Source organism: Eschrichtius robustus, chromosome 11 (genome assembly GCF_028021215.1).
Source record: "Eschrichtius robustus isolate mEscRob2 chromosome 11, mEscRob2.pri, whole genome shotgun sequence".
NCBI classification, from domain to species: domain Eukaryota; kingdom Metazoa; phylum Chordata; class Mammalia; order Artiodactyla; family Eschrichtiidae; genus Eschrichtius; species Eschrichtius robustus.
The window spans coordinates 19726350-19745945 of NC_090834.1; the positions used below are offsets into that span (position 1 = coordinate 19726350).

A 19596-nucleotide genomic window follows, 5' to 3' on the forward strand; every position below is an offset into this window, starting at 1 on the left:
AATGCATATTTGTGGAATCTAGAAAAATGGTGCAGATGAACTGGTTTGCAAGCCAGAAATAGAGACACAGATGCAGAGAACAAATGTATGGACACAAAGCGGGGACAGCAGGGGGGTGGTGGTGGTGATGGGATAAATTGGGAGATTGGGATTGACATATATACACGAATTTGTATAAAATAGGTAACTAATAAAACTAATTTAAAAGGAAAAAAAAGGGCTCAGAGAGATCACTCATCCCTTCCAACATGTGAGGACATAACAAGAACCAGGAAGCAGGTTCTCAATAGGTACCAAGTCTGCTAGTGCCTTGATTTTGGACTTCCTAGCCTCCAGAACTATAATAAATAACTTTCTGTTATTTATAATCCACCCAGCCTATAATAGTTTGTTATGGCAGCCCAAACAGACTAAGACAGCTATGAAAGATTTGAACAACATAATTAACTAACTTGACCTAACTGATGGAAGAATATGTTTTTTTTCTCAAGATCACATGGAACATTTATCAAAATAGAATTTTTCTGTACCAAGCAAGTTTTGGTTATTAAAACCATTTAAAGTATGTTGTCTGGCTGCAGTGGAATTAAACCAGAAATCAATAACAAAAAGATAACTAGAAAATTCCTAAATATTTGGTCATTAATCAATGTGGCTCTAAATAACCCATGGGTCAAAAAATTACATGGAAAATTATGAAATATTCCAAACTGAGGTAATAATTATATGACATATCAAAACCTGTGTGGATAAATCTAAAGAAATGCTGAAGGGAGAACTTTAATAGCTCAAAATACATGTACTATAAAAGAATAAAAGTTGAAAATCTAAGATCTAATTTTCCATCCAAAGAACTTTGAAAAAGAATAGCAAATCAAAGTCCCAAAATGAAAGAAAAAACAATAAAGATAAGATTGGAAATCAATGAAATAGAAAATAGAGTTAAAATAGAGAAAACCAACAAAGCCAAAGATCAGTTTTTTTAAAAAGATTAATAAAATTGATAAACTCCTAGAAATACAGATGTAGAGAAATGAAGAGAAAACACTTATTAACAATACCACTACAAATCTTACAGACATTAAAAGGATAATGAAAGGAGATTGTAAACAAATTTTGGCCAAAATAGATTTGACAATTTAAACAAAATGGACAAATTCCTTAATTCAAATCAAAGCCACAACTAGATGTCTCTTCAAGCCTGTTAGAATGGTTATTACCAAAAAGACAAGAAATAACAAGTGCTGGCAAAGATGTGGAGAAAACGGAACCCTTCTGCATTGTTTGTATGAATGCAAATTGGTTCAGCCAGTATGAAAAATGGTATGGAGATTCCTCAAAAAATAAAAAGTAGAACTACCATGTGATCTAGCAATTCCACTTCTGGGTATTTATCCGAAGAAAACAAAAACACTAATTCAAAAAGATATATGCACCCCATGTTCATTGCAGCGTTATTTTCAATAGTCAAGTATGGAAACAACCTAAGTGCTCACTGATGGATAAATGGATAAAGAAGATATGGCATATATATATATATATATATATATATATATATATAAAACAGAATACTATTCAGCCATAAAAAATAACAAAATCTTTCCATTTGCAATTACATGGATGGAATTTGAGAACATTATGCTGAGTGAAATAAGTCAGAGAAAGACAAATACCATATGATCTTACTTATACGTGGAATTTAAACAACAACAGTAAGCTCATAGATAAAAAGAACAAAATGATTATTGCCAGAGGTAGGGGGTGGGGGGTGGGAGAAATGGGTGAAGGGGGCCAAAAGGTACAAACTTCCAGTTATACCATAATTAAGTCATGGGGTGTAATGTAAAGCATGGTGAATTATAGTTAATGGTACTGTATTGAATATTTGAGAGTTGCTAAGAGAGTAAATCTTAAAAGTCTTCATCACAAGAGAAAAATTTTTTGTAACTAGGTATGGTGACAGATGTTACCTAGACTTATTGTGGTGATTATTTCACAATATATACAAATTTTGACTGATTATGTTGCCCACTTGCAATTAATATGTTATATGTCAATTATACCTAAATAAAAACAAACAAACAAAATGGACAAATTCCTTGAAAAAGTAATTTATTAAAATGGGTACAAGAAGAAATACACATCTGAATAGTCCTGAATTTTAGAGAAATGGAACTCATAATTAAAAACCTTTCTATATGGAAAACTCCTAGCACACATGGCTTTGCTAATGTGTTATTCCAAACATTTATAGAAAAAATAATACCAATCACACAAACTCTTACAGAAAAAGAAGAAATACTTCCCAATTCCTTTTAGGAGACCAGCATAATACTGATACAAAACCTGGCAAGGACATTACAACAAAGAAAAATTGAATTTAAAAATAAATATACAGAAAATCCTAAGCCAATGTTTAGCAAATCAAATCCAGGATATACCAAAAGGGTAACAATCAGGATGAAGTGGAGTTTATTCCAGGAATACAAGGTTGGTTTAACATTTGAATATCAATGAATGTAATTTACCACGTAAAGAGAATGAAGGAGACCATATGACCATTTAGGAGCAGCAAAAACATTTGATCAAATTCAATACCCAGAGTTTTCATAAAAACAAGAATAAAAATCTTAGCAAATGAGGAATTAAGTTTATTTCCTTAAACAGATAATGAGTTTCTACAAAAAAATACAGATAACAGCTTACAGTGGAATATTATATGCCTTCTCTCTGTGTTCAGGAAAAAGACAAGAATGTCCATAATTCTTTTGAGTATTGTGCTGGAGGGGCTAGTCAGCACAAAAAAGCAAGAACAAGAAATAACAGGTATAAAGTTTGCAAAGGAAAAATGAAAGTCATCATGCAAAGATGACATGATTAAGTGGAAAATCTGAAAGATACTCAGCCATCAAAAACAATGAATTCATGCCATTTGCAGCAACATGGATGGACCTAGAGATTATCAAACTAAGCAAAGTAAGTTAGAAAGAGAAAGACAAATACCATATGATATCACTTATATGTGGAATCTAAAATTCAATATAAATCAACATATCTACAAAACAGAAACAGACTTACTGATATAGAGAACAGATTTGTGGTCGCCAAGGGGGAGGTGGGGTAGGGGAGGAAAGGAATGGGAATTTGGGATTAGCAGAGGCAAACTATGGTATATAGGATGGATAAACAACAAGGTGCTACTGTATAGCACAGGGAACTATATTCAACATCCTGTGACAAAACATAATGGAAAAGAATATATATATGTATAACTGAGTCACTTTGCTGTATAGCAGAAATTAACACAACACTGTAAATCAATTATACTTCAATAAAATCTAAAATAAAAATCTGAAAGGCTCTATTAAAAAGCAATTAGAAATAATAAGTGTATATTTAGTCAGTGTATAAAAATAAATATTTATATAAACTAGAAATGAACAATTAGAAAATAAAATTTAATAAATAACACCACTTACTTTAGCATAAAAAGCCAAATAACCTAGAAATCAAGTGAAAGATGTATAAGACTTCTGCACTATAAACTACAAAACATTATGGAGAGGAATTAAAGAAGATATAAATAAATGAAGAGATACGCCATGTTAAAAAAAAAACACCTCAGCATGGTAAGATATTAGTTCTCCCCAAATTGATCAATTGATTTAATGCAATCCCAATTATAATGTCAACAAAATTTTTTTAGACATGGATGGATCTAGAGACTGTCATACAGAGTGAAGTAAGTCAGAAAGAGAAAAACAAATATCATATATTAACGCATGTATGTGGAACCTAGAAAAATGGTACAGATGAGCTGGTTTGCAGGGCAGAAGTTGAGACACAGATGTAGAGAATGGACATATGGACACCAAGGGGGGAAAACTGCGGTGGGGTGGGGTTGGTGTTGTGCTGAATTGGGCGATTGGGATTGACATGTATATACTGATGTGTATAAAATTGATGCCTAATAAGAACCTGCAGTATAAAAAAACAAACAAACAAAACAACTAATACTAAACTTTCATTGGGTTATTTGTATGGAAATATGTTAATATAAATGTTTCAGACATTACATGAAATTTCTAAAAATCTTATATGTTCTGGTATAATGTTATAAGTCATAATCCTAGTTATTACCTTAAAATGTATATCTCAGAAATAACTAATTTTCTTGTCAACTGCATTATTATGAACTTTCATCAAATTTTTAACTGTGGTCATTTTTAAGTCTTTTGTCATTTACAGACAGTTCTGGGTGTACTCTGATGCTTTTGCAAATATGTTCCTATAAAAGGGTTTCATCTTTAAGAAATTCATGGAAAAGACTCTGACAAGTACAGGTTTCTGGTAACTGACTGTACTGCTGAACTGAATGAATAAGCATTTTCAGAACTCTAATGAAAAACTGATGAACTCATAAAAGTGCTAACAAAAGATCAAGATGAAAAAAATAATAATAATTACATGGGACTGAGTGAACTGATGAGGATGAGTATAATTTTTGTGACTTTCTGTCTGAATTAAAAAAAAAAAAATCCAACAAGGACTCAGAGGCAAAGAATATACAAATCAATTTTCACTGCAAAGTAAAGGAGCTGTTACAGTGGAGGATTACTGGACTGAATGTCAATATTATGACATAGTATGAGTGTGTTTCATGTTTGGTAATTGCAATCATTGTTGCTTTTGTTGTGGTCATCCATGTACAATGCTTGGTGTCAGTCTATCTCTTGTAAAAATAAAATACAGTGTGTGTGTGTGAATAAAAAAAGAAATTAAAATAAGTTGATTCCAATGTTTATACGGAAATGTAAAAGTCCTAAAATAGGTAAAATAATCTTGAAGAACAAAGTTAGAGGACTGTATTACCATATATCCACTCTTATTATAAAGCTACAGATTAAGACAATGTGGTGTTAACCCAAATATAGACAAATAGTCCAATGCAACAGAGTAGAAACTATAGAAACAGTTCACATATATGATTTCATGACTTTACAAAGGCATCACTGCAATTTATTGTGGAAAGATGGTATTTTTCAATAAAAGATACCTGGTCGTTTGATTATCCATAAGGAAAAAAATGACCTTTGTCCCTGTTATCATACACAAACATGAGTTGGAGATGGATACAAGATCTCACTGTGAAACTAAACTAAACAACTAAGCCTCTAGAAGAAACATAAGGAAAATATCTTCTGACTTTGGGTTAAACAAATATTTCTAACTCCCCCGCATCTTTATTGAGACATAACTGACATATAACATTGTGTAAATTTAAGGTATACAACATGATGATTTGATCTACATATATAGTGAAATGATTACCACAAAAATTTAGTTAACACATCCTTCAACTCACATAATTACCATTTACTGTGTGTGTGGTAAGAAATTTTAAGATCTACTCTCTTAGCAACTTTCAATTATTCAACACAGTACTGTTAACTAGAGTCACCATGCTGTACATTACATTCCTAGAACGTACTAATCTTATAACTGGAAGTTTGTACCCTTTGATGATCTTCACTCATCCCTCCCCTACACCCCCACTGCCCCTTGCAGCAACAATGTACCCCCTATTTCTAAGAGTTCAGGGTTTTTTTGGTTCCACACATAAATGAGAGCATACATTATACAGAATTCATCTTTCTCTGCCTGACTTATTTCACTTAGCATAGTGCCCTCCAGATCCATTCATGTTGTTACAAATGGCAGGATTTCCTTCCTTCTCATGGTTGAATAATATTCCATTATAAATAATATTAATATGTTATACTAATATTAAATGTTATATATAATATCTTCACATAATATAATATATAATATATAAGACATTATCACATTTTCTTTATCCATTCATCTGTCAACAGATACTTAGGTTGTTTCTATGTCTTGGCTAGTGTGGATATGCTGCAATGAACATGGGGGTGCAGCTGTCTCTTTGAGGTAGTGATTTCATTTCCTTCAGAAAAATATCCACAAGTGAAATTGCTGGATCATATGGTAGTTCTATTTTTTATTTTATTTTTTGAGGAATGTCCATGCTGCTTTCCACAGTGGTGGTACCAGTTTACATTCCCCCAAGAGTGTACAAGATTCCCTTTTTTCCACATCCTCACAGGCACTTATCTCTTGTCTTTTTGATGGAGTCTGCTGTTGGAATTCTTTAGCTCAGTTTTTTTATTATTCAGATCTAGGATGTCTTTTTGGCTTTTTGGAGGATAGCTTTTATTTCTTTGTTGAGCTTCTCACTTTGTTCATGTACTGTTTTCCCAGTATCATGTAGTTGTCTGTCTACATGTTCTTGTAGTTCCATGAACTTCCTCAAGAGGATTATTCTGAATTCTTTGTTAGACAGTTCACAGACCTATATTTTGAGTAAATTATTGGAGCTTTATTAGTTTCTTTTGGCGGTGTCATGTTTACTTTGGTATCTGTGCGTTTGAGTAAGTGGTCTTTTCTTCCAGACTCTAGAGGTTCCCTTCAGCAGAGAAAGACCTTCATCAGTTAGCTCAGCTTGGGGTACTGGATGGGTCATCTGGTAGCATCCATGGGCAGGTGGAGGCTTGCTATTGGGGTGTCTATTTGGGTGAGGTCACTGCCCATGTTCTGAGGCGGGCATGATGGCTTACTTGCTTTCAGGCAGGACTACTAGCTGGGCTTTGCAATCACCTCTGGTTAGGCGAAGTCATAGGCTGTGTTCCCTGGCAGGGAGGTGCCACTGGCTGGACTCTGCAACTGAGCAGGGCTGCAGGCTGGGCTCTGCAATCACTCCTGGTTGGGTGAGGCCTCAGGATGTGCTCCCTTACCAGATGGTGCTGCTGGCCAGACTTCATGTTCGGGCAAGTCTTGTACAGGCAAGGCTTTGTGGTTGGATGCAGCCACAGGCTGTGTTCTGTGATCAGGTAGGGCCATAGGCTTTGCCCCAAAGTTGGGCAAGGCTGTAGGCTGGGTTTTGTGATGGGATAAGCGGCTGGGTGTGCTCCTCTCTTGCGGGTGGTCACTGGCCAGGCTCTCTAGTTGGGTAGGGCCTCCAGCTATATCTTGCAGTTGTGGGGGGTCTAGAGACTGTGCTCCTTGGTTGGGTGGGGTCATTGTCCAGGGTCCCTAGCTGGGTGGGGCCATAGGCTATGCTCTGCAATTGGGTGGAGTCACTGGCTAGGCTCCCTTTGGCTACAGTTTTTTAAAAGGTTTTTTAAAAAATAAATTTATTTATTTATTTTTGGCTGCGTTGGGTCTTCGTTGCTGCGCGCGGGCTTTCTCTAGTTGCGGCAAGCAGGGGCTGCTCTTTGTTGCGGTGCGCAGGCTTCTCCTTGCAGTGGCTTCTCTCGTTGTGGAGCACCGGCTCTAGGCGTGCGGGCTCAGTAGTCGTGGCACTCAGGCTCAGTAGTTGTGTCTCACGGGCTCTAGAGCACAGGCTCAGTAGTTGTGGCACATGGGCTTAGTTGCTCAGGGGCATGTGGGACCTTCCCGGACCAGGGCTCGAACCCGTGTCCCCTGCATTGGCAGGTGGATTCTTAACCACTGTGTCACCAGGGAAGTCCCTGGCTACAGTTTGTACTCAGTAATTAGGCAGGGCCATAGGCTTGGATCTGTTTCTGGGCTCCATGACTGGCTAGGCTTCCTGGTTGGGCAGGACTGAAGACTATGCTCATAAATCGGGTGGGGCTGTGAATTTGCTTCCTTGCCTAAGTGGGGCCATAAAACAGGTTCCGTAGTCAGTAAAGCCTGTTGGTTTGGGACCCATATCAGGTAGAATTGCCAACTGAGCTCCCTGGCCAGATGGGGCCACTGGCTCAGCTCTGCAGATGGGCAGAGTCTGGCTGAGATCTCTGCTCAGGTATTGCTGTAAGTGGTAAGGCAAACTGCCAAGATCTGAGCACAGGTTGCTGTCAGCCCTGCCCCTCTTTTCTCTGTCTCTATCAAATCCCCAGTGGTCGAGCCCTGCAGATTCCCCCAGTGATCCCCATGAGGCAAGACCTGAGTGCACCGCCCAGGAAACGTCCTGGAATGCTGGGGGACCTGGACTTTTGACACCATCTTGATGACAGTACCTTCTATATAAACACTTCTTAAATGGACACAGACAGCACTAACCATAAAGAACAAGTGATAAACTGGATATTATTAAAATTAAAGACTTACCAAAAACACCTTTAAGAGAGAAATGAGGTACCCTGGAAGATGATATTTTATATTGCAATAAAGGATTTGTATTCAGGATATTTGAAAAACTCCTCCAAGTGAATATTGACAAGGGAGAGGTGATGGAACTTGGGGATTTGAATACTGGAAGATATGTGAAGAAAAGGATAGGGATATTTACATCCTCATCATATATAATGAGGAGTCAAGTGATCTTTTGTTAGCATGATGGAACAAGAAACAAAGGTCTTTAAAGCAGCAAGGTAAGAAACAGAGGAATTAAAACAATGACTTATGGTACTGACAGGGGAGATAAGCAGGGTTTTGGAGCATAAGTAAGGTAAATTCTTAATCATCTTTGCAGAAAGTCAACAGATCACTTCTAAAGTTGATAAGTAAAATATAATAAGCATATTATTTAGAAGCATGGAACTAGTGACTAGAAGTTCTAAAACAAAAAGATTGATAAAAGTGGTTGCTTTTAGAGTATGAAGGTGGAAGGTAGTGAGATGCGGTAAAGACTTGCTTTTTAGTGTAAGTTCATTTACATTATTTTACTTATTTTAAAGAAGTACACAAAGTAATTTGATAAAAAATATTTTAAATTACAGAAAAAACTCTGCATTCACATTACTATGACTATGCAAATTATTCAATTACAGGGCCACATAATATGCTAAAACTATGCATCCTTATTTAGAAGTCACCCTCTGGGCCACTTGAAGTAGAATGTATCTAGAATCAAGATCAAATGTATTGAGTGAAGTAAGTCAGAAAGAGAAAAACAAATACCGTATGCTAACACATATATATGGAATCTTAAAAAAAAAAGGTTCTGATGAACCTAGGGGCAGGACAGGAATAAAGACACAGATGTAGATAATGGACCTGAGGACATGGGGAGGGGGAAAGGTAAGCTGGGACAAAGTGAGAGAGTGGCATTGACATATATACATTACCAAATGTAAAATAGATAGTGGGAAGTAGCCACATAGCACAGGGAGATCAGCTCCGTGCTTTGTGACCACCTAGAGGGGTGGGATGGGGGTGGTCGGATAGGGAGGGTGGGAGGGAGGGGATATGGGGATATATGTATACATATAGCTGATTCACTTTGCTATACAGCAGAAACTAACACAACATTGTAAAGCAATTATACTCCAATAAAGATGTTAAAAAAAAAAAGATCGAATGTATTCTCTTTACATAGAGATTAGAAATATATTAATTTGCCTTATATTTGAACCATGACTTTCATGGTTAGTTGTTTTTCAGAGTTTCTAACCTCTTTTTATTTTATTTATTTATTTATTTTGTGGAATCTAAAAAAAAAAGATACAAATGAATGTATTTATCAAACAAAAACAGACTCAAAGACATAGAAAACAAACTTATGATTACCAAAGGGGAAGTGGGGGGAGGGATAAATTAAGAGTTTGTGATTAACTGATACACACACTACTCTAAATAAAATAGATAACCAACAAGGACCTACTGTATAGCATAGGGAACTATACTCAATATCTTGTAATAAACTATAATGGAAAAGGATATGTATATATAACTGAATCACTTTGCTGTACACCCAAAACCAACACAACATCATAAATCAACTACACTTCAACAAAAATTTTCAAAAAACATCTACCACCTCCGTGCAAAGTTTGAGGGTCCTTAGAGTTTGGTGTGCTGCCTGACAATTTGCAAGTGTCTTGAAAATCTGCTAGTTTTGAGTGAAACCTAAGAAAGAAAAGTCTCTCTGGATGGTCCAGGGCTTCAGTGCAAGTGATAACATTAGTTGGCCCTTTAGGACTGAGTAAAAACAATGACAAATGGAATTGTGATGGTGGTTCAGGATGATCTGTGAAAGCTATACTACTGGATGAATCACAGAAGAAACATTCAGGGTTTGGAAGCAAGGCTCTATCATCATTGGGTAAGTATTCTGTATGACACACTTTTTGTCTTACATCTGGACTCTGCTGGATTCTAAATTATTTAACATGATCTTCCATAAAGTAAGTTTTGTGTTATTCTACCTGGCAAAGAGCTCTGGCCAATTGAGATGCTGGCTGAACATCAGTGAACATAGAGTGAGCAGTAGGTGGGATCAGCTGCAGCAACAAGGAATGTAGCCTCTACACAAATTTTTTCTCTTGATTTTTTAATTGTAACAGCTATTTTAATTAATTTATCTCCTCTTTCCCTTATATTTCTACTACTATTTTATATTGGCAGTGTTTGTGGTGATAAAGGTAGCATTATTTCAAAGTTTTACAATACTTAAATGGAATACCAACAAAGCACGAAAGGGAATATCAACCCATAAAGTTCAGACATTTTGCCAGGTTAAAAAAATTTTTTAATAGATCTTTATTGGTGTATAACTGTTTCACAATAGTGTGTTAGTTTCTGTTGCACAACAAAGCAAATCAGCCACATGCATACACATGTCCCCATATCCCCTCCCTCTTGACCTTCCCTCCCATCCTCCCTATCCCACCCCTCTAGGTCATCGCAAAGCACCAAGCCGATCTCCCTGTGCTATGCTGCTGCTTCCCACCAGCCAACTATTTTACATTTGGTAGTGTGTATATGTGGATGCTACCCTCACTTCGCCCCAGCTTTGCCCTCCCACCCCATGTCCTCAAACCCATTTTCTATGTCTACCTCTTTATTCCTGCCCTGCAACTAGGTTCATGAGTACCATTTTTTTTTTTTTTTTAGATTCCACATATATGTGTTAGCATATGGTATTTGTTTTTCTCTTTCTGACTTACTTCACTCTGTATGACAGACACTAGGTCCATCCACCTCACTACAAATAACTCAATTTCATTTCTTTTTATGGCTGAGTAATATTCCATTGTATATATGGGTCACATCTTCTTTATCCATTCATCTGTTGATGGACATTTAGGTTGGTTCCATGTCCTGGCTATTGTAAATAGTGCTTCAATGAACATTGTGGTACATGTCTCTTTTTGAATTATGGTTTTCTCTGGGTATATGCCCAGTAGTGGGATTGCTGAGTCATATGGTAATTCTATTGTTAGTTTTTTAAGGAACCTCCATACTGTTTTCCATAGTGGTTGTATCAATTTATATTCCCACCAACAGTGCAGGAGGGTTCCCTTTTCACCACACCCTTTCCAGCACTTATTGTTTCTAGATTTTTTGATAATGGCCATTCTGACTGGTGTGAGGTGATACCTCATTGTAGTTTTGATTTGCATTTCTCTAATAATTAGTGATGCTGAGCATCTTTTCATGTGCTTCTTAGCCACCTGTATGTCTTCCTTGGTGAAATGTCTATTTAGGTCTTCTGCCCATTTTTAAACTGGATTGTTTGTTTTTTTGATATTGAGCTCCATGAGCTGTTTGTATATTTTGGAGTGTAATCCTTTGTCTGTTGTTTCATTTGCAAATATTTTCTCCCATTCTGAGGGTTGCCTTTTCATCTGGTTTATGGTTTCCTTTGTTGTGCAAAAGCTTTTAAGTTTAATTAAGTCCCATTTGTTTATTTTTGTTTTTATTTCCATTACTCTAGGAGGTGGGTCAAAAAAGATCTTGCTGTGGTTTATGTCAAAGTGTGTTTTTCCTATGTTTTCCTCTAAGAGTTTTATAGTGTCTGGTCTTACATTTAAGTCTTTAATCCATTTGTAGTTTATTTTTGTGTATGGTGTTAGGCAGTGTTCTAATTTCATTCTTTTACATGTAGCTGTCCAGTTTTCCTGGCACCACTTATTGAAGAAGCTGTCTTTTCTCCATTGTATGTTCTTGCCTCATTTGTCGTAGATTAGGTACCCATATGTGTATGGGTTTATCTTTGGGCATTCTATCCGGTACCGTTGATCTATATTTCTGTTTTTGTGCCAGTACCATACTGTTTTGATTACTGTAGCTTTGTGGTATAGTTTGAAGTCAGGGAGCCTGATTCCTCCAGCTCCGTTTTGCTTTCTCAAGATTGCTTTGGTTATTCGGAGTCTTTTGTGTTTCCATACGAATTTTAAAATTTTTTGTTCTAATTCTGTGAAGAATGCTGTTGGTAGTTTGATAGGGATTGCATTGAATCTGTAGATTGCTTTGGGTAGTATAGTCATTTTCACAATATTGATTCTTCCAATCCAAGTACATGGTATATTTCTCCATCTGTTTATGTCATCTTTGATTTCTTTCAGCAGTGTTTTATAGTTTTCTGAGCACAAGTCTTTTGCCTCCTTAGGCAGGTTTATTCCTAGGTATTTTATTCTTTTTGTTGCAATGGTAAATGGGAGTGTTTCCTTAATTTCTCTTTCTGATTTTTCATAGTTGGTGTATAGGAATGCCAGAGATTTCTGTGCATTAATTTTGTATCCTGCAACCTTACCAAACCTTAGTTCTAGTAGTTTTCTGGTGACATCTTTAGGATTTTCTACTGTCGATTTCTGCTTTCATGGTTGTTAGCATTTGCCTTATGTATTGAGGTGCTCCTATGTTGGGTGCATAAACATTTATAATTGTTATATCTTCTTCTTGGATTGATCCTTTGATCATTATGTAGTGTCTCTCCTTATCTCTTGTAACAATCTTTATTTTAAAGTCTATTTTATCTGATATGAGTATTGCTACTCCAGCTTTCTTTGGATTTCCATTTGCATGGAATATCTTTTTCCATCCCTTCACTTTCAGTCTGTATGTGTCCCTAGGTCTGAAGTGGGTCTCTTGTAGACAGCATATATATGGGTCTTGCTTTTGTATCCATTCAGCCAGTCAGTGTCTTTTGGTTGGAGCATTTAACCCATTTACATTCAAGGTTATTATCGATTTGTATGTTCCTATTACCATTTTCTTAATTGTTTTGGATGTTTATTTTTTTAATTTTATTTATTTATTTATTTATTTATGGCTGTGTTGGGTCTTCGTTTCTGTGCGAGGGCTTTCTCTAGTTGCAGTGAGTGGGGGCCACTCTTCATCGTGGTGCGCGGGCCTCTCACTATCGTGGCCTCTCTTGTTGTGGAGCACAGGCTCCAGATGCGCAGGCTCAGTAGTTGTGGCTCACGGGCCTAGTTGTTCCGCGGCATGTGGGATCTTCCCAGACCAGGGCTCGAACCTGTGTCCCCTGCATTGGCAGGCAGATTCTCAACCACTGCGCCACCAGGGAAGCCCTTGGGTTTGTTATTGTAGGTCTTTTCCTTCTCTTGTGTTTCCTGCCTAGAGAAGTTCCTTTAGCATTTGTTGTAAAGTTGTTTGGTGGTGCTGAATTCTCTTAGCTTTTGCTTGTCTGAAAAGCTTTTGACTTCTCCATCGACTCTGAATGAGATCCTTGCTGGGTAGAGTAATCTTGGTTGTAGGTTTTTCTCTTTCATCACTTTAAGTATATCCTGCCACTCCCTTCTGGCCTGCAGAGTTTCCACTGAAAAATCAGCTGATAACCTTATGGGGATTCCTTTGTATGTTATATTTTGTTTTTCCCTTGATGCTTTTAATATATTTTCTTCGAATTTATTTTTTCTTAGTTTGATTAACATGTGTCTTGGTGTGTTTTTCCTAGGGTTTATCTTGTATGGGACTGTCTGTGCTTCCTGGGCTTGGGTGACTATTTCCTTTCCCATGTTAGGGAAGTTTTCAACTATAATCTCTTCAAATATTTTCTCAGACCCTTTCTTTTTCTGTTCTTCTTCTGGGACCCCTATAATTCGAATGTTGGTGTGTTTATTGTTGTCCCAGAGGTCTCTGAGATTGTCTTCGATTCTTTTCATTCTTTTTTCTTTATTCTGCTCCTTGGCAGTTATTTCCACCATTTTGTCTTCCAGCTCACTTATCATTCTTCTGCCTCTGTTATTCTGTTATTGATTCCTTCTAGTGTATTTTTCAGTTCAGTTATTGTGTTGTTCATCTCTGTTTGTTTGTTCTTTAGTTCTTGTAGATCTTTGTTAAACATTTCTTGTATTTTCTCAGTCTGTGCCTCCATTCTATTTCCGAGATTCTGGATCATCTTTACTATCATTACTCTGAATTCTTTTTCAGGTAGATTGCCGATTTCCTCTTCATTTATTTGGTCTTGTGGGTTTTTACCTTGCTCCTTCATCTGTGACATATTTTTTTGCCATCTCTCTCTCTCTTTTGTTTTTTTTTTAATGAGTCAGATTGCGTTCCTGTCTTACTGGTTGTTTGGCCTGAGGCTTCCAACAGGAGTTTGTAGGCTATTGGGTAGAGCTGGGTCTTGGTGCTGAGATGAGGAGCTCCATGAGACCTCACTCTGATGAATATTCCCTGGGGTCTGAGGTTCTCTGTTAGTCCAGTGGTTCGGACTTGGAGCTCCCACTGTAGGAGATTTGGCCTGACTCTGGGCTCATGAACCAAGATCCCACAAGCCACCTGGGGTGGCAAAAAAAAAAAAAGCAACAACAAAGTAAAAAATAAAATTAGACTAGGAAACTAACAGATATGTTAGGAAGAATATAAAAATAAAAATATAGATGAATCAACAACCAGAAGGTACATCAGTACCACAATAGTGAAAAAGAGGAGGGAAAAGAAAAAAAGGGGGGCGGGGGCGAAGGCCTTGGCTGTGGAGGGCGGGGCTTAAGCAAGTGTGAGGTTTGGGTGGTGGGTGGGGCCAATGCTCAGGACCTACAGGACTGGAAAAGGCCCTGGGGGCTGTGGGGAGTGGAGCTTAGGCTCAAGTAACAGAAGGGGCCCAGGCACGGCAGGGGACCTCACCTGGGAGCCCAGCAGGCTTCCTGGGCTTGAGTGGACCAGGCAATCGCCCTCTGGTCCTCTCCCACTCTTCCCAGACAGTCCCTCCTGCCAGTCTCTCCTGATTGCCCTGGCCTCTGGGGTGCTTATCCTGTCTGGCCTCCACTTCTCCTCCCCCCTCAGTCCCCCTATGTCCTACTGGTTCACTTTGGGGTTCCTCCCATCTCCTTGGGTGTCAGAGTCTCCCATCAGCGGCCGGCAGACACCCTAGTTGTGGGGAGATGTTAATTCCACATCTTCCCACACCGCCATCTTGACTCCACCTCCCTCTAACTTCTTTTTAAATTCAACTTCTCAGTCATACCTTCTATTGCATGGGGTACTATTTAGTCTCCAGATACAACTTTCCTAGAGCCATTCAACATACTGATCTAAGCTAAATTGATTACCATTTTTATTTCCTTCAGATTCTGTTATTTCTTTTTCTTTTCTTTCTGCTTCTACATCGTTGGTTTTCCTTAAATGTCAGGTGATTGTCCATTAGTAGTGACGAATGAAGGTCTGTGTCAATTTTTCTAGGGAGCTAGTGTAAGTATCCTGTGCTTTTGTGTAAGTCTCCAGTTTTCCACTGTTCACACTCATGAATGGGAAGATTGCCTTGGAGCTTTGTGAAGTGGGTGGAATAAGTTAATCAACAGACTTTCTTAGAGGAAATATGGTCAGGTAGCCAGCAATTAAGCAAGGCATCTCTCAAATACTAAAATTAAGAGGGTTTTACTGTGGAGTACCAAATCCATGCTAGAACTAGCTTTCCCAGGTGGTTCATGTAAATTTTTTAAAGAGATAATCCTTCAGGGTTTGTTTCTTTCTCTCTCTCTCTTTTTTTTTTTTTTTTGTTGTGGGAGGCTGTGCTACTGCACAGCATATGAGATCTTAGTTCTCTGACCAGGGATCAAACCCGCACCCCCTGCATTGGAAGTGCAGAGTCTTAACCACTGGACTGCCAGGGAAGTCCCTTGTTTTGTTTTTTTAATTTTTATTTATGTTGTGTTATAGTTGATTTACAATGTTGTGTTAGTTTCAGGTATACAGCAAAGTGGATCAGTTATATATATACACATATATATATATATATATATATCCATTCTTTTTCAGCTTCTGATTTGGGTTTTAAGAAGAGGACTGATCATCAGGGAAACGAGAAAATTCCATCTTGAAGCCCAGCAGAAATAAATGGTGGGCATTTCCCTGAGTCATAAATGGCACAGGGGCTCAGCAATCTACCACCATGTTCTTAACAGGAAACACCCCATTTGGCTGGGGAAAGGGTCCATCCCGTCTCATAGATCCAAGAGTAGGTTAAAATTCTGAGCTAGAGAAAAGCACTAAGCCATTTGCAGGCAAGGATAAGGAAGTTACCAGATACACCTAGAGACAGCCACATCTGACAGCTTGCCAAGCTGTCACTGAAGTTAGAACATGGACTCACAGCAGAGAGCATTGTTTTTATGTGCTTCTTTCCAATTGTATTTCAAGTTCTTTCCAAAACAAGGCCCTGCGCTTGGTTCACTGCTGTCTTGTATTCGTGCTTGGGTATTCATTCACCAACATTAAACCCCAGGATAGAAGATGTGATAAAACAGTACTCCTTTCTCCATGGAGTGAATCTTTGCTGGTTTCAGTGGTGGACGGTGGTCATCACAGAAAACACACAGGAACTTTTCCTTGGAACTGAGGTGGGATGAAAAGTGCCTCCTGTGAACATCATCATCTTTTTCCTGACCTTTCACCACCAGTTTCTGAAGATAAAGCAGAAAATAATCTTCCTTGAAGATAATGGGTAACAATTCCATAAAACAAAAACACATGCTTCCAATGCACTGTGTTTTCAGATATTCTGGGTTTAGTTCAGCTGCCAGATGAGTCGATTGATGCATTCACCTTGATAGCCAGGTGAGCCCACTTCCTTGAGGAAGCCCCCTCTATTCTTGGTAGCACGATAGGCCACTGAGAGTTGCAAAGGGCACAAGAACCCTGAGATCACCTGAAAATCCTTCCCTGGGAAGGCAACTCCATGAATGAGGTCTTCCAAGCAAATGACACCAAACTTCCCCAGGTGCTCCCCAATCACTGTGTTGTCTGTCAGTGTGACGATTTTATTCTTGACCTTGGCTTGTCCACATTTAAAGATGAGTTCCTGAATAGATTTCAGATTTGCAAATCCCCAGGTCACATAAGGTTCCACTATATGAAGCGTTTTTATGGTTTAAGGAGTTACTTTCATAAAGACACCACTGAAAATCTTATTCAGGCAAAGTCTTGCAATGGTCCTCTGCACCACTAAACTCACACTATTAATCATTTGGATGTGTACAACAAAGGCCAAGGAGTGTTTATCTGGCACTTCCAAGCCATGAGGTTTCACTTCTAGTTGTCTGAGTCGCACCCTGTCACGTAGTTGCCGCCAGGAATCATGTAGGAACCATTCTAGTTGCTTAAACTTGAGTTTTTCTCCTTTCCTCTGCTCCTTCCTTTGCAAAAGCACCTGCTTTGCCTGGGTGGCTTTGAGGGCCTGATAAGCCTTCCTCTTTTTCAGGAGATTTCCTGGAACCAAAGGGATCTTTTTTCTTGGCTCTACCTCTGCCATCTTTCCAAAGCTGTGGGCTACTCTGGGTTTGTTTCTCTTATGCACAATGGTAAATATCCATCTACCAGTAGATTTTTGACTAATGATAAATATCCACCTGCCTATAGCTTTGGGTCTTGAAGTGACAGTGGAGACAAATGGCACAGCTGTTCCATGTACAGACCTTCAATTAACCCCATTGTCTATAGTCATTCTCCTTTTAGCCTTTTTAAATTGCTAAATCCTAATTGATATCCTTTCTAGGGTTCCAATGACAAATGAGCTATCTCACTAGTGCCCCTTTAAGGTATGTATAGGCAAGTCTTCTACATAGATATGTCCAACAGGATACTACCATTTATTTTTGGTATGAGATAAAATTTCCTATTTGTTCATGAACTCCCTTCTCTCTGTTATGGGTTAACTTTCTATACATTGTCACTTCAGTTGGGTTCTAGAGGGATAGAAAGTGAAAATGTGTGCTCAGTCTACCATCTTGTTAAAATACACACACACACGTTTGTTTATATACATGGCTTCTCTACTGAAGCTCCTTGAACACGAGGATGTATTGTAAAATGCCTAGCACAGTGTCAGGAACGTAACAGGTGTTCAAAGGTATGTGGCTGATTGGATTTGAATGTGCGAGAGAAGAAGTTACAAATGACAGAAAAGCTTAAGCCGAGATGACAAGTATGCTGTTAGAAACCAACAAAGGAATAGTAGATTTTAAAGGAAATTCTTTTTTTTTAGTGTTGGAAATCAATAGTTGTGCCCCAGCATAGGCAAATAATAGAAACTATTTTTCAAGACATCATTAACTGATATAAAGGTATTTTTGTGTGCTAGAAAGACAGCCATACCACTTCACACACAGACAGACTGTTGATGCTATCCTAGAGAAAAGAGAAAAGTCATTTCACCTCTTGGCTCTCACCCAACCCAGTAAATCAACTTGGAATATTCCTTATTGGGTAAGGAGACTACTAGTTCTACTCAGACTAGAGTATGGTGAGAAACTAGTACATTAATCCAGATATACTTTACATCCTCAAGAGTAGGTACTGAATAAATATTAAATGAGTGAATGTATCCCTAACACTTGCTCACAAACCTGATTCCAGAGTCAAGATATAAAATTTTTAGAGGTGAAAGCCAAATAAGCCAATTAGTGATACTTTTGCTCACAGTAGCCGTTATCAAAGAGCCTGGCCCAGATCAGAAACTCAATAAATATTAGTGAGGTTAATGAGATAATTAATTAATGTTAACTTTTTGAAACTTTAAAAAATGTCTACTTATAAAGCAAAGGGTGGTATACAACACTTTAATATACTAAAAGCTATTGAATTGTATACTTTATTATTTTTTAAAGTCTTTATTGAATTTGTTACAATATTGCTTCTGTTCTGTGTTTTGGTTTTTTGGCCACAAGGCATGTGGGATCTTAGTTCCCCAACCAGGGATCGAATCCGCACCCCCTGCATTGGAAGGCGAAGTCTTAACCACTGGACCGCAAGGGAAGTCCCTGAATTGTATACTTTAAACAGGTGAACTATATGATATATCAATTACATTTCAATAAAACTGCAAAAAACCGAAATAAACTCACAAGGAAACTTTTCCAGGCCTTCTGAATGACTCTGGCAGCTCTATCTGTCTTTGTAAATTCTGATTCCTGTTTCCAAGCCATGCAAAAGTCCTAAAAGAGAATAAGCAAAGGAGTATATTTTAAATTACTTTATATACTCCATTATGAAACTGTCACCAGAACTCAATGAAAATCAAATAGAAAGTATAAAGGAAATAATGAAAATGATACTTTATATCAAAATAACTATAATAAAAATTAAAATTGACACCTATAATTGATAGCCTAATATGTTCCAATTTGTTTCTTTTTTTATTGAAGTATAGTTGATTTACAATATTATATTATTTTCATTATTTTTAAAGATTATACTCCATTTAATGTTATTACAAAACAATGACTATATTTCCCTGTGCTGTACAACATATCCTTGTTGCTTATCTATTTTATTCATAGTAGTTTGTATCTCTCTTTTTTTTTTTTTTTTTTAAAGAAGGGAGTCATTATTTTTTAAAGTATTTGTTTATTTATTATTTATGGCTGTGTT

The 19596-nt window shown here is 37.6% G+C and overlaps 1 protein-coding gene across 2 annotated transcripts in view; it reads right to left on the minus strand.

Annotated features, from left to right (window-relative positions):
• The window catches only part of C11H11orf65 (chromosome 11 C11orf65 homolog), a 133822-nt gene extending 114671 nt beyond the window's left edge, over positions 1–19151 (minus strand). For both annotated transcript variants that reach the window (XM_068556802.1, XM_068556801.1), the window contains exon 1: positions 19071–19151. In XM_068556802.1, the coding sequence (XP_068412903.1) occupies positions 19071–19151 (81 nt within the window). The remainder of the gene's footprint in view (positions 1–19070) is intronic.
• Between the last annotated feature and the right edge of the window lie 445 nt (positions 19152–19596).